At 38.8% G+C, this 13,251-nt stretch overlaps 1 protein-coding gene across 11 annotated transcripts in view; it reads left to right on the top strand.

Annotated features, from left to right (window-relative positions):
- The window catches only part of PITPNM3 (PITPNM family member 3), a 51,032-nt gene that overhangs the window by 29,958 nt on the left and 7,823 nt on the right, over positions 1-13,251 (top strand). For 9 of the 11 annotated variants that reach the window (XM_042830485.1, XM_042830486.1, XM_042830484.1 and 6 more), the window contains 11 exons: positions 730-934; positions 2,074-2,193; positions 3,729-3,910; positions 4,868-5,037; positions 5,776-5,946; positions 6,217-6,402; positions 7,132-7,280; positions 8,062-8,178; positions 9,152-9,268; positions 10,211-10,359; positions 11,818-11,967. In XM_042830485.1, the coding sequence (XP_042686419.1) occupies positions 730-934; positions 2,074-2,193; positions 3,729-3,910; positions 4,868-5,037; positions 5,776-5,946; positions 6,217-6,402; positions 7,132-7,280; positions 8,062-8,178; positions 9,152-9,268; positions 10,211-10,359; positions 11,818-11,967 (1,716 nt within the window). The remainder of the gene's footprint in view (positions 1-729; positions 935-2,073; positions 2,194-3,728; positions 3,911-4,867; positions 5,038-5,775; positions 5,947-6,216; positions 6,403-7,131; positions 7,281-8,061; positions 8,179-9,151; positions 9,269-10,210; positions 10,360-11,817; positions 11,968-13,251) is intronic. The other 2 variants (XM_042830487.1, XM_042830480.1) reach the window with 1 other exon arrangement.

Raw genomic sequence — 13,251 nt, 5'->3', positions numbered from 1 at the left:
TGTATACTCGATTTTATGAATGTGTCAGCATAGCGCGTGCCAACGTAGAGCAACCATCTGTTTGCCTTGGCACAAGTTATGTGACCTGCACCTTTGGTTCTCTGAATTGTTTTCTCCATTCATCTATCAGTCAAGATATGAATGGAATTTACTGAAAAATTTGCAGAGCACACATCCAAACTAGAATGCCATGCTGTCAAATTTAAGCTTACATTTTTAGCTGTTAAACCTCCTTTTTGAAATGTTTTTCTGTGAAAACAATTGCATATAATTTTGGAGGCAGTGCAACTTTGTTCCATCTTTTTGAAGGGATGGAACATTTGGAAAAATGTTTTTATATGCTTTTGAATAATGTTTCTATTTGCTGTTCTAGGAACTACCATTCCTAGTTGTAGTTTCTGAATCCCATTCTTTAATATAGTAAGTTAGTATATGGGGGGGGAAAAGGCTGAAAGGGAATAATCAGTTTATTCTCTTAAGTTATGTCCACTTGTATGTGTAAAAATAAGGTGGAAAAAATTCACCTTGTGTATTTAATTTCAGGAATGTGTTCTAGGGTTGTCTTAGTCTCATAAAGCTGTAACTCCTTGATTTTTAACTGTTGAGTGTTGTGATCAAATGGTCCTTTTTGTGCTTTCATAGTGAATTGCAAGAGCTCAGCCTATTTCTGTTAGTAACTATTCATTTGCTAATGCTGTGTGCTGCTTTTTGCGTTTTTCTTGACGATAGCATGTTCTACTTTAGCCTGAATCCTTACAGCTATGATGAAAGCTGTCTGAGCAGCAGTGAAGACCACATCCCGCTGGCTGCGCTGCCCTTGCTGGCTGTTTCATCCCCTCAGTACCAGGACGCAGTTGCCATGGTGATCAGTAGAGCAAACCAAGTTTACAATGACTTTCTCAAATCTACAGATGGAGTTGGGTTTAATGGGCAGGTAGGACTATTATTTTCTTACATAAAAGAAAAATTCCTTTGGAGCAAGTATATTTCTTGTTAAGCTGTTTCTAGTATGCGTTCATGGTTTTAAGTTATGAGTGTGAGAGAACAGTACTGTAAATTTGGTGCATGAACGTTAGCTTGGGATTATTTACACAAAATGCCCTCTCAGTACTCAGCATGAGGAAGACCCTTCTGGAATCCTGTGCTGAATCTAACCTGGATTTATTCAGTCGGTAGAAAATACTATACCTTCTCCCACAAGCCTTTTGACACCTAAGCTCTTAGTAATTATTGCTATGAACTCTGATAGTATACAGGAGCCTTAGTTGTGTCTTAAGGGTGTATTATACTAAGCAATGGACAAGTCTGCGAGCCCAAAACAACAGCTGCTAATCTGTGTTTCTGAGTTTGTCACACACCTTCCATAGCTGAAGAGTTGGGTCATCAGCACATCCCTGACAGCAAAAAGAATCCAAAATTTATTGCTTCTTTTTTGCCTCCATCACAGTAGTAATAAAGCATTTGACAGCAGAGAAACTCAAAAGATAAATACTCAGTTTTGCAGATTTCCCATGTAGCTCTGGTATACTCATTTGATTTTTCTGGCATGGTCCACTCCTCAGGGAAGTCACCTGTTGAATTCTTCCAGCTGACATGTCACAGTTATTATTATTATTCCTGCTTCTCCATCTCTAGACTAGAAAGAAATAGTACTTACCTGCTTTAGAGTAAATTTGTTACTGCTACTCTGTGTGAGTTATTGATGTTTTATTATAGGGCCCTTTAGATAGCTGGAAACCTTCATTTCCCTAAAGTACAATGACTTCCTGTTTTCACAAGGGGGAAGAAAAAATTGCATTTGGTGTACAGGGTAGTGAAGAATTCTGTGGTCCATTTACAGCAATTCTATGATTATCAAAATATTCGTGGCATGGGGCGTATGTCTGTAAATAAGAGGAAGTGGGAAGAAGTGACTGCACACTTCAACTGCAGTAGGAAGCAAGGTATTAAAAAGAAAAAAAGAACAAGGCTTTAAAATGAGTAGGGTATGTTTCTGCAGGTCTGTGACGGTTTTTGTTTCTTCTAAAATACTTGCTACATTTCACTAATTCACTATTTTTTTTACTCCTTCAGGTGTGTCTCATTGGTGACTGCATTGGAGGCATTTTGGGGTTTGATGCCATTTGCTGTAATACTAACAGAACTGATGAGAGTCAGAACAGTAGCAGGAGAGGAAGCATCAGCAGCATCCAGGTGAAGAGAAAAAAATCTACTCAGCTGAAGTTCGTTCCCTATATATAGATTCATTCCCTAGAGGGAAACTAAGAAATTCAGGTCCATATTAAACCACAAAAAATTTAAGGATTTGATAAATAATAATGATGGCATGGGATTTTGCTCATATCTCAAAAAATTGCTGTCTGAAAATTAAGTCTGCAGCTTCAGTTTTATGATACATCATCAGTAGTGAAGGCTTTCTTAGTAAATCTTTAAAGTAGGATTACTGGGTGTCATCTTAACTGTAGATGTAGATGTGTCCTCCCAGTAATCTCAGGGTGCTGTTTCTGCCAGTCTTTTTTTTTTCCAGACACTATAGGATCAATTATACTGCTGCCTAGGGGTATTCTAACATTAAGATGTGCTCATAAATAAGTTCTGCTCACTGGTGAGAGATGTGCCTACTTTCTGGTGAAGAATGTAAGTCACCCGAGGTTGAATGAACAGGGCAGTGTGAGTAACAAAGTCTCTAAATGAGTGCTACGTTTGGAAATAGGAGAAATCCATTCTCACTGTGATCCAGAAGGTATTCTTTGGTAGTAGAAGCACTTTTTTTTTTTTTTTGTAAACATTTCTGTCATGTAAGCTGCATTGTGTGTTCTCCACTTGAGAAGGAATGCTTGAGTTCAACTAATTTTATGTACTTTAGACGTAAGTGGGTATGGAAGAGTGGTGTTGATACCAAATGAGGTGCCTGTAATGTATTATTTGATGGTTTTATGATGCTAGCTAAATTGTTTCATCTTTTGACTCTTTAGTTACATTTCTCACCAAAAATGGGGGAATGGGGATCGGAATGTAGGACAGGTTCTTTGACTGCATTGCTCTTGCTTATTGTTCCAGTTTTCCTACATTCTTTTTTTCCTACTTTTCTCCTTTTCCACAACATTGTAGTGCTTCCTTCCCAGTTTTTGTCTCCATCTTTCCCCTCTTCCATTTCATTTCTAATGTAAGTTCTAAGTTGAAAAGAACTAAGCATTGCATTTTAGAAGAGGAAGATGGTTCTCTCTTGCTGCTGCAGCTAAAACGCATTATTTTGAAGCAGACAACTGTCATTAGAAGAGATAGAGAAAATTGATGATTTTTACCACATGGATATATAATACATAAAACTCACCTGTGGATGACTGATTCAGAGCCTAATTATTGATACCATTTCACTGCAGATGAGTTTTTTTTTTATTGTGGCATTTGGGGGCACTGAGAGAGTTTCTATCAACAGAAAAAAAGATTTTAAATAGTTTGAAATGCAGTGAATAGTCTTTATACTGATCATTTCAGCCTTCTTCTAATGTACTACCTGGTGTACTTTTAAGTGGTTTAGTGTGTTTTTCAGAAGTGTTTCTCACTCCCTGCTAGGGCTAAAACAGGTGCTGAATTGGCCTAGTTTCTAACCCTTTCAACCACTGCTTTGATAAAGTGAGGTCAAATGTATGAATGCATCCCGTTTGTATAAGCTCTGTTGAATTTCGATCCCTAAGTCTTCTTTTTGCTCTGTTCATTCTCTGAAGGATAATCCCCTTTTAACGGAGGACTCCAGTCTGGGTGGCAGAAAACACCTGAGCAAAAGCAATATTGACATCTCAGAAATCATGGAGGATGAAGAGCCCAGACAGCTGTTGCCTAGGAAGCAGAGTGACTCCTCCACCTACAACTGTGATACTATAACAAATCATCATGCTTTCCTGTCTAGGTAACTAGTGTGCGATAACTGAGTAAAAGAAATAGGATTGGCACTCAATTCAGCTTGTCAGCACTGGAGGGGCAGAATCATTTCTATTGGTTCTATTGTGTTTCTAGAGGTTTGCTTAAAGTTCTTGCAAACATCCTCCCAAGACATAGATTTAGTGGGTTTGGTATGAATTTTCTCACAAGTTTTTTATTTTTTATTCAGTGAGAGTTTTGAATATGCAAAACTAAATGCAAGTTTCATTTCTTCAGAAGAACCCACAGAAGTCAAGATGGATGAATTTGTTACTTTTTTTTTTTCCAAACCTTGGATTCCCCTCACAGGCTTTCCTTTATTCTCTAAAGAGTAAGATGATTGTTTGTGCTGTTCAATTGGTCAGCAAGCTCCAGACTATCTTTAAAGCAAAACAACAACTAAAACTGAGTAAATGTCTTGCCTAGGTGGAAGGAGGCTGGGAGCAAGATTTAACATAATTAACTTATTTGTGTCCTAACAAATATATAGCCATTTCTGTGCATGTATGGCATAGAAACTAAATCAGCGTTTTAATCATTTACAAAATGAAAAGCTATGCACAAGGCATCACTGTAACTTTTTAATACCGTTGTCCTCATACAAGTTGAGGAGGCTCAAATTCATATTAAAAGTTTCAGAATAAGCTTAAACGCATCTATACAGCTAACAAGAAGAAGAGGTAATTTTTCAGTTTTTAGAGTTCTTGCATAACTTGCTGATAAGTATTTCAACAGTACAAAGCTTGTGCACGTTAAAGGTAATACATTTAATATCCACACTGGAAATCATGATAAGTGGCTGCTATACTGTAATTATTTTTCTACTATTTAAGGCATGTTTCTTGAATCTGTATGTGGATGCTGGAGCTTTTTAAGCTACCTGTTTGGGGAATGCATTTCTTCTCTGGGTTCATTATAGTTAAATGAGTGTATTTTCTTCACTCAGCATCTGCTCAAGTGTGCTGAAAGATGACGCAGACTTTCTTCCTGCGAATTCCAGTCTCTCAGATGTAAACCTGGGCCGGTTTGATTTTGAGGTGTCTGATTTCTTCCTCTTTGGATCACCACTTGGTTTGGTGCTGGCCATGAGGAGTACTGTTCTGCCAGGTCTGAATGGTAAGCTCTTTCTAACATTAGAATGCAGGATGCTTAATGACTTTGTAAACAAAGAGGTTATTTTAAAAGCAGGTAAACAAAGGCATCTACTGGAAGTCTGGGGAATGATTTCCTGCTTGAAGGGTTCCTTCTTCTGAAAGATGGGAATGTCAGTGCAAGCTAGTACTAAGACATGAGATGATGGAGTTTAATTCCAGCGGTGTCACTGCTCACCTATTCATAGTAGTGTGTCATTTGCTGCTGATCATATATGTTCCTCGCAGGGTAATGTGAAAGTTTTTACTTCACCAAGGAGTAATCCTTGAAAATGATACCAAAAGTAGCATCTGTGTTTGGTTTAGTATGTCATCTTTTTCATTTCTGGCCTCATGACTAAACTTGGTCCCTGGATGTGTTGGCTGTGAGCTGTTTTTAACACCACAGCAGGAGAGTTTGCTCAGAAGTTATATATTTTGTGTGCAGTCTGATTACATTCTCTTGAGTACTGTACTGTGTGTGAAAACGGTTATATGTTCGAAAGTGCCACAGTCACTTTTATAAGTTATTATTGGCTATATATAAAGATATCCTTTAAAAGTAACTTTGGAATCTGCTTTCCTGGAATTTTAAATTGTGTCGTAGGATCACTGGAAGACTGAGGTTGCAGGAGTCCATATTAACCATCTTTATGCATAGACTCCTTGAAAGTCTTAAAGTGGCAATACCAAACGCTCTTTCTCTCTTTCGTTCTCATTGAAGTTTGTCAGGTTCGCCCAGCCTGCAGCCAGGTGTACAGTTTCTTTCACTCTGCTGACCCATCTGCCTGCAGACTTGAACCATTGCTGGAGAAAAGATTTCATCTCCTGCCTCCATTCAGTGTTCCACGATACCAGAGATACCCACTGGGGGATGGAAGATCTCATCAGTTAGGTATAGTACCTATTTTCATAGCTCTGTTTATTTAATGTTCTCTTGATGTTTCTCTCCTTACACAGCTCAAGAGGATTTGAACTAGCATGATAAAAGGAAGTAATCTGGGTCAGAATGGCACAAATATATTTAGCAAGTACTGAAAGAAGACAGAGGAAAATTCATTCTTATATATATGTATGAATATATATATGTATGAATATGTATATATGTGAATGAATATATGTTTCTTTATTTTATTTTGCTTTATTCTATTTCTGTTATCTGCAGGTGATGCTATCCAGAACTACAGTGCTCTGTTCCTTGAGAGCAGCTCTTTGAACATAACTCACTCTCAGGAGAGTTCTGAACCTATGAACACATCTCAGAAACAAGAGAGAAGGTTGAGCTTGGCCAGCACAAACAGTGAAAACTCAGGATCAGCAGAGAGCTTGTCATCAGCATGCCTCACCAACAGTGAGTGCAGCTTGTTGCAGTGTGCATAGCAAATGCCATTTTGTGAAAATGTGGGAGTTCCTAATCACTCTGATTATTAGGAAAATTAGTTTTTTGGAAATTTGAGGAGAACGAGAACAGCTTAAGTTGTTGTGTTTTTTAAATAACACAGTGTAGCTTGCTCTACTGTCCATAGTAATGTAGGTGAAGTAATAGAAATGAAGTTCTTTGTATAGTCCCTTACATTAAGGTGAAGTCAAAGCTATTAAGAGTTTCAGACAAACTTGGGTTTAGAGCCCTAGTCCAAGCATGAAGAAAGATACATAGGTAAGAATCGTTTCTCTTAAGTGCTATAGATCATTATATTCTTCTTTTACAGACTGTAATGCTACGTTAGTACTATCACCACTATTTGGAAAGTATTTGTGATTCTTGCTGTATAATATGATCATAAAGTTAACTAGTCTTTTCCTGTACACTTTTTGTGGGCCAGGAAGCAAAGGGCATCGTGCTGTGGTAACCTCTGCTTCCCAAAACTTGCAATGCAGTTTAGACAGCAGAACTTCAAGGGATTATGCAGTGAGTGAAAACAGAACTTCTGTGTTAGATTGATGCTTTCAACAGGCTCCAGATGTCAATATTAAAAAAACGGAAGGCTTCATTCTGTTATCTAGTTTATACATTTATACAGCAGATTTGTTATGAAGACATCTTTTAGAAATGTTATGGTTTTTTGGTTTTTTTTTGTAGTTACTGCTAAGTGGTGGGGAACAAAGCGAATTGATTATGCCTTGTATTGTCCAGATGTCCTGACAGCATTTCCAACTGTGGCCCTGCCACATCTTTTCCACGCCAGCTACTGGGAATCAACAGACGTCGTGGCATTCATTTTAAGACAGGTTGTTGATGTTTCTTTCTCTCTCCACAAAGAAAGAGCTTCTCTAATTTAGAGGGAATAAGGAGAAATGAGGAGACTGAAGTGTATTAGAAAAGGCTGTTCATTACCAGACTCTCCTGTAATTGTACTAGTATGTTTATAGGCATTGTGTGCACTGTCTCCTTAGAATTCATTTCTAAGGTTTGTGATGTCTCTCTTATTCCTGTTGTTCCAGTTTTTAGATCACAGCTGTCAGTGACTTGGAAATGATTCGTGCTGTGACCTCTAGAGAAAGTGGTGAGGTTGAGAAATCTCACCCGGGTTGAAAATAATTTAGTGATATTTGAGTGTGACCTGCAGTAAAAATATCTCTCCAAGAAGTCAAGATGATCCTCCTTGTAGAATCCAGTGATAAACATTTCAATTTGGATTAATCCAGAAATCAGTGTATCTTTTATCCAGTGAATGATGAAACAGCTGCTGCTTCAGAGGAAAATGGTCAAGAGAATAGTGCAGAAAACTACACAGTCGTATTTCTCAATTAAATCAGTTGGGACGATGTCAGCGTGTTTGCTGCTCTCACATCTCCTTCTGGCTGGTCTCCGAGGGTGAAGTCCTGCTCTCTGCGCTGGTGTCAGTGGCTTCAATTCTTAACACGACGTCATGGCCTGTATCTTTCTGTTTTGCTTGTGCTGTTTGCTCTGCAGTGTCACTCAGCTGGGACAGCAGTGTAACTCCTTTCCTTGTCAAGTGCAGGGCTCCCCAGGCAGCACACAGTTTTTAGAATGTTATTATCATTTCAGGTGATGAGATATGAAAACGTAAATTTCAAAGAAAATGATAGCCTGGATCCCGCAACGCTAAGCCCGTCCAATCCACGAGAAAAATGGCTGCGCAAAAGGACACATGTCAAATTGAGAGTGAGTATGTCTCTGAATATCCAGGATAGCTATGGAAATTGAGTTGGGCAGCACTTCAAGTGGAGCCTGGTCTCCCAAAGCATGGAATTGTACTTAACTGCAAACTACAGAGGTGATCTAGCAGTTAAGAAATAAAAGCAATTAATACTTGGTTTACCATTAGAAATTTTTTTTTCCCCAAATGCATGTGTTTAAATAACAGAAGGACCTGTTAAGCACAGGTTATTCTTCTGTTTTCTTACATGCTGGATGAATTCAAGACCCAAGAAAAAATATTTTCTTCTTTCTTTAGATGCCATGAGCTTAAATAATAAATGAAAAAAATTCACATATTGTGAAATTTCATTTGGAAGTCACGGAGCTTCTGACTATTCTTTTGCTGTAGAAAAATGAGCCCACTACGTTTCAGATACATTTTTAACAAGTACTGAGTAATACTGTAAGTGTTAGTATGCACTTCAGAGCGCAGCATGTTGAAGCATGATCATCAGCAAATGCTTGTGTCCTGTATATGCTAAAAAGTATACTCAGTTTGAAAGTATTGCCAAGTTGTAGATATTCTTCCAGCATTAGCATCAGTTAAAGCATTCTTGTGGGAGATTTGCTTTTATGCATTAATTTTATGAAAAATTCTGGTTACTAAAAATATGGGAAAGTGCCTCACAGGATGAATGCCTTGCATGTGATAATATTACTCTATGGCACCGCCTGTACTGAAGGGTAATTGACATTCCCTTAAGCGTACTCTCCTATATAGTTGGCGTTTCTATAAAGGTGCTCTCTTACCTTGTCATCTTGGATGTTCTCAGTGATGTCTTCATTCAGTAACACCCCATTAATGGGATCCTGGCTCTTGCTGAAAGTTCCTCAAACTCAGTGGGACTGTGTTTCTTTATCACTGTGCTTACCAACATAATAGAGACAGTAACCTTACATAAAAACTAACGCTTCCCATTTTTTGGTCTCATTTCAGAATGTGACTGCTAATCATCGGGCGAATGATGTAATTGCTGCAGAAGATGGTCCTCAGGTACTTGTTGGGCGCTTTATGTATGGACCTCTGGACATGGTAGCTTTAACAGGTGAAAAGGTAAAGATCAAGTGTTCTATTTCCTTATTTGTTGTCAACTGACATACAGTTGTTGAGTATAATGCACATGTAGTTCATAATACCAGAGAGAGCCTTACAGAGAGGGGGAGTACATAACTAGCATCCCACCGTGCTGTAAGCACGTTTTTCGGTAGATTGCATTTTTTTCTAGCTAAAATCCTTTTTATATGATGCTGGACATTTCCTCTGGTGAAAGAAGAATATGCTATGCAGTGATTTCTGAACCTGTCATCTGTTTGCATCATCTGCTGGAGATGATTAACTTGAGTAAGGATAAAAAATAGTTGCATAGCAGTTGGCAAGTCACTGAAAGGAAAGTGTATATACACCTTTCAAGGTAAGAGAAATGGATAAAGGAATTGGGATTCTAAAGGTTGGGTAGCTGCTGTTTCTCATATACATGGAAGAGTAAAGAGTAGTTTTAGAATTTCAGTGATGTGACGTAGCTGGATCAGTCGGTGCTCTTAAAGCTGACTGCAGTAGCGGAGTTTAAAAATAACAAAGCCAAATAAATATTGAGTGAACTCATTTGGTCTCATTCAGTGAGACTAAGAATTTTTAATGGAAATTAATGTAGCAGTGTTGCTGAGCTGCAAATAAAACAGAAGCACGGAGACTTCACTTTGCCTGTTCTGAAAGTTTAGAATTCCTGAGCTCTGTGTTTTCTTGATACCTTCAGTACTGAGTGTTTTAATTGATCAAGACAATAATGAACTCTTGTGCTGTGTGTTAGGAAGCATTTTCTGGTTGTGAGGACCATCTGAGAAGTTTCTGAGTTTCAAAGTTCCTTGAAACTTGCAACCTTTGGTTACAAAACACGAATTAAGATAATAATATGGTGAAGACTTGGCATGCCATGTTCCTAAGGTGGTAATAAAATTGCCCACTATCACACCAGATGACTTTGTGTTGGTTTTGCAGGTTGATATCTTCATAATGACTGAACCATCTTCTGGTAGGTGGGTCTATTTTGACACAGAGATATCCAACAGCAGTGGCCGGATATCCTACAGTATACCCAAACAGAAGAGACTGAGAGTTGGTGTATATCCCATCAGAATGATTGTCAGGTAACAGTTCCAAGCTGATACTACAGCTTTTATGGGCTCTTGTGATCAGGAAGATATTGATATGTAGGATAGAAGGGGCATGGAGGGGGATTTTGGTCAGTTCACAGAATTGTAGGGGTTGGAAGGGACCTCCAGAGATCATCGAGTCCAACCCCCCACCAAAGCAGTTCCTACAGCAGGTCGCACAGTAGGCATCCAGGCAGGATGTTCTAGATCCAGTTCTAGATTGTACTGCAGACTTCTGTGTGGCCTTAGGCAAATGATTTGATTTCTTTGCACCTCAAGTCTCCAGTGACAGTTCTGTTTATCTTTCTTTGGTCTATTTCCTGTATTATCAGCTTAGATTTGAAGCAGCGACTGTGTGCTACTGGCCAGCTTAAAGGTGTTCAGTCCAGTGGGTTTTATCTCTCCTGCAACATAAATCCTCAACATGACTCAATTTAGTGACATTTGGACCTGCAAAATTAGGGAGACTGAATGACTGTAATCAGTCTTGTTATGGCAAGAGTGTGTGACTTGGATTATTTCAGAGCTTCTTCACTGAGGAAAAGATTACTGATGGGTATGGCCATGCGTTCTTCAATAAGAAGCTTTTCCTGTTGACATGAACAGTGGAGCATGTACTGCCTTCTTCTCAGCCAGCTATTTATATGTTGATGGCAGGCTGATTATAAGAGTCATTTTAATTCTATACTTCAGAATTATATACTGTAATTCTGTAAGACCATATTTATTCTAAAATTGAGGGAAGAAAACAACACTTAAAAGTAACAGTTCATTGAGATAAATTCTTCTGGCTCTCCAGCACTTAAAAAAGCAAAGAAACAAAAAAAAAAACAACACAAACCGACTCTGTGGTGAGTCAAGCATGAAGAGGGAAAAGGTGTGAAATAAAATTTGTTGGCGCAGGTGCAGGACTAGTGGGGTAAGCTGTGCTTTTAAGAATTCTTCTGTTTAGTAAAATTCTAGTAGAGATAAGTTGATGTTTATAAGCAGGTGGGTGCCAATAAACGATGCATATCAGTTTTTCCACTGTAATTTCTAATAATTTGCCAGTAGTTATAGACTGTTCGGGAAAAGAAGATACAGCTAATTTGTGTGCAAAACGCACGTATGTACTCAGAGCATTAGTGTATTATCTGTATGTGTGTATATATATATATATACACATATAGACAACATTAAAAGTTTAAGTTCTTCAATGTTGTTTGTTTGAAATAAATCGTGTATTTGTATGAATGTGATGTCTTATTAAAGTCAGCTTCCAAATTTCTTGTTTGGAAAGTTATTTCCTAAAAGTGTAGGCTTTAATTTTCCCATACAGGACTGAAATGAAAAGTCCAGTTTAACACAGATTTTTGAAGCTGCAGATCCAGTCAGATCTAGTACAAGTTCTTAACTAGAACATGCAGAAAATGTTCTCATTTTTAGAAAAGATCTATTGCTTTCAATCTCCAGAGGGGACCAGAGCAGCGCCACAAGCTACCTGACTGTGCTTCCCCGAGGAATGGAATGTGTTGTGTTCAGCATTGATGGTTCATTTGCAGCAAGTGTTTCAATAATGGGAAGTGACCCCAAAGTCCGAGCTGGGGCTGTCGATGTTGTGAGGTGAGGATAGCTTGCATGCTTCGCTTTGTACATTTCTAATTCTTCTGTTAGAGCACAACAGGACAGAGGAGGGTAGAACAGATTTTTTTTACTAACTATACAAAAATTCTTTAACGGGTAGAATGTTTTGCAGGTATGTTTATGTATTTACCTTGACAACAATTGTTCTTGGTTTTCAGAGGAATCTTAGAGTGCTGTGGTTTACTTTACAATTTGTACGTTAAGTTGCATAAAGATTGCTTTTGGAGAATATGATGTTAAAGTGAGATAATGAATTTATAATGATTTCATTTGTTACTGTGATTAGCAAAGAGTGTATTTTATATTTTGCCAGCTTCAAATAAGGGCAGAATTCTGCTCTTGAATGACAAAGTGCCATGAGTGCAAGAGCATTTTCTGGAGGAAAAGTTAAAAGACTTAATTCAGTCTTGCAATTCTTGCAGTGCTGCAGTGGGCAAAGAAAACAGCGCTCGTTTTGGAGCTTGCATGGGAAAGGAGGGATGCCAATTCTCAAGAGTTTTCCATTTCCTACAGCTGAAATCACAGGGAATCTCATTATAAATTTCAAAGGTAGTAGAACTTGAGATATAGCTGGAGTTCATAGAATCATGGAATTGCTTAGGTTGGAAAAGTCAAGATCATTAAGTCCAATCACAACCTAAGCATACTACCCTAACTCTAACAACTCACCACTAAGTCATGTCCCTGAGCCCTACATCCAAACAGTTTTTAAACCCATTCAAGGATGGTGGCTCAACCACTTCCCTGGAGAGCCTATTCCAGTGCTTATCTACCCTTTCTGTAAAGAAATTTTTCCTGATATCCAACCTAGACCTCCCCTGTCACAACTTGAGGCCATTTCCCCTCATCCTATCACCTGTCACTGGTGAGAAGAGACCAGCCCTGCTCTCACTGCAATCGTCTTTCAGGTATCTGAAGAGAGCAATAAGGTCTCCCTCAGCCTCCTCTTCCCCAGACTAAACAGCCCCAGTTCCTCTCACTCCTCATAGGCCATTTTCTCCAAGCCCTTCACCAGTCTTGTTGCCCTCCGTTTGACTTGCACCTCCATGTCCCTTCTGTGTAGAGGTGCCCAAAACTGAACGCAGTACTTGAGGTGAGGCCTCACCAGTGCCGAGTACAGGGGCAGGATTACTGCCCTGGTCCTGCTCACCACACCATTCCCCATACAAGCCAGGATGCTGCTGGCATTCTTTGCATACTGCTGGCTCATTCAGCTGACTGTCCATCAGTACACCAAGGTCCCTTTTCATCCAGCAGCTTTCC

Source organism: Centrocercus urophasianus, unplaced genomic scaffold (genome assembly GCF_019232065.1).
Source record: "Centrocercus urophasianus isolate 14NV4802_14NV808 unplaced genomic scaffold, USGS_Curo_1.0 seq_33, whole genome shotgun sequence".
Taxonomy (NCBI): Eukaryota; Metazoa; Chordata; class Aves; order Galliformes; family Phasianidae; genus Centrocercus; species Centrocercus urophasianus.
Note: the sequence above shows the minus strand (reverse complement) of the source record. Positions and strands in the feature narration are given on the sequence as shown.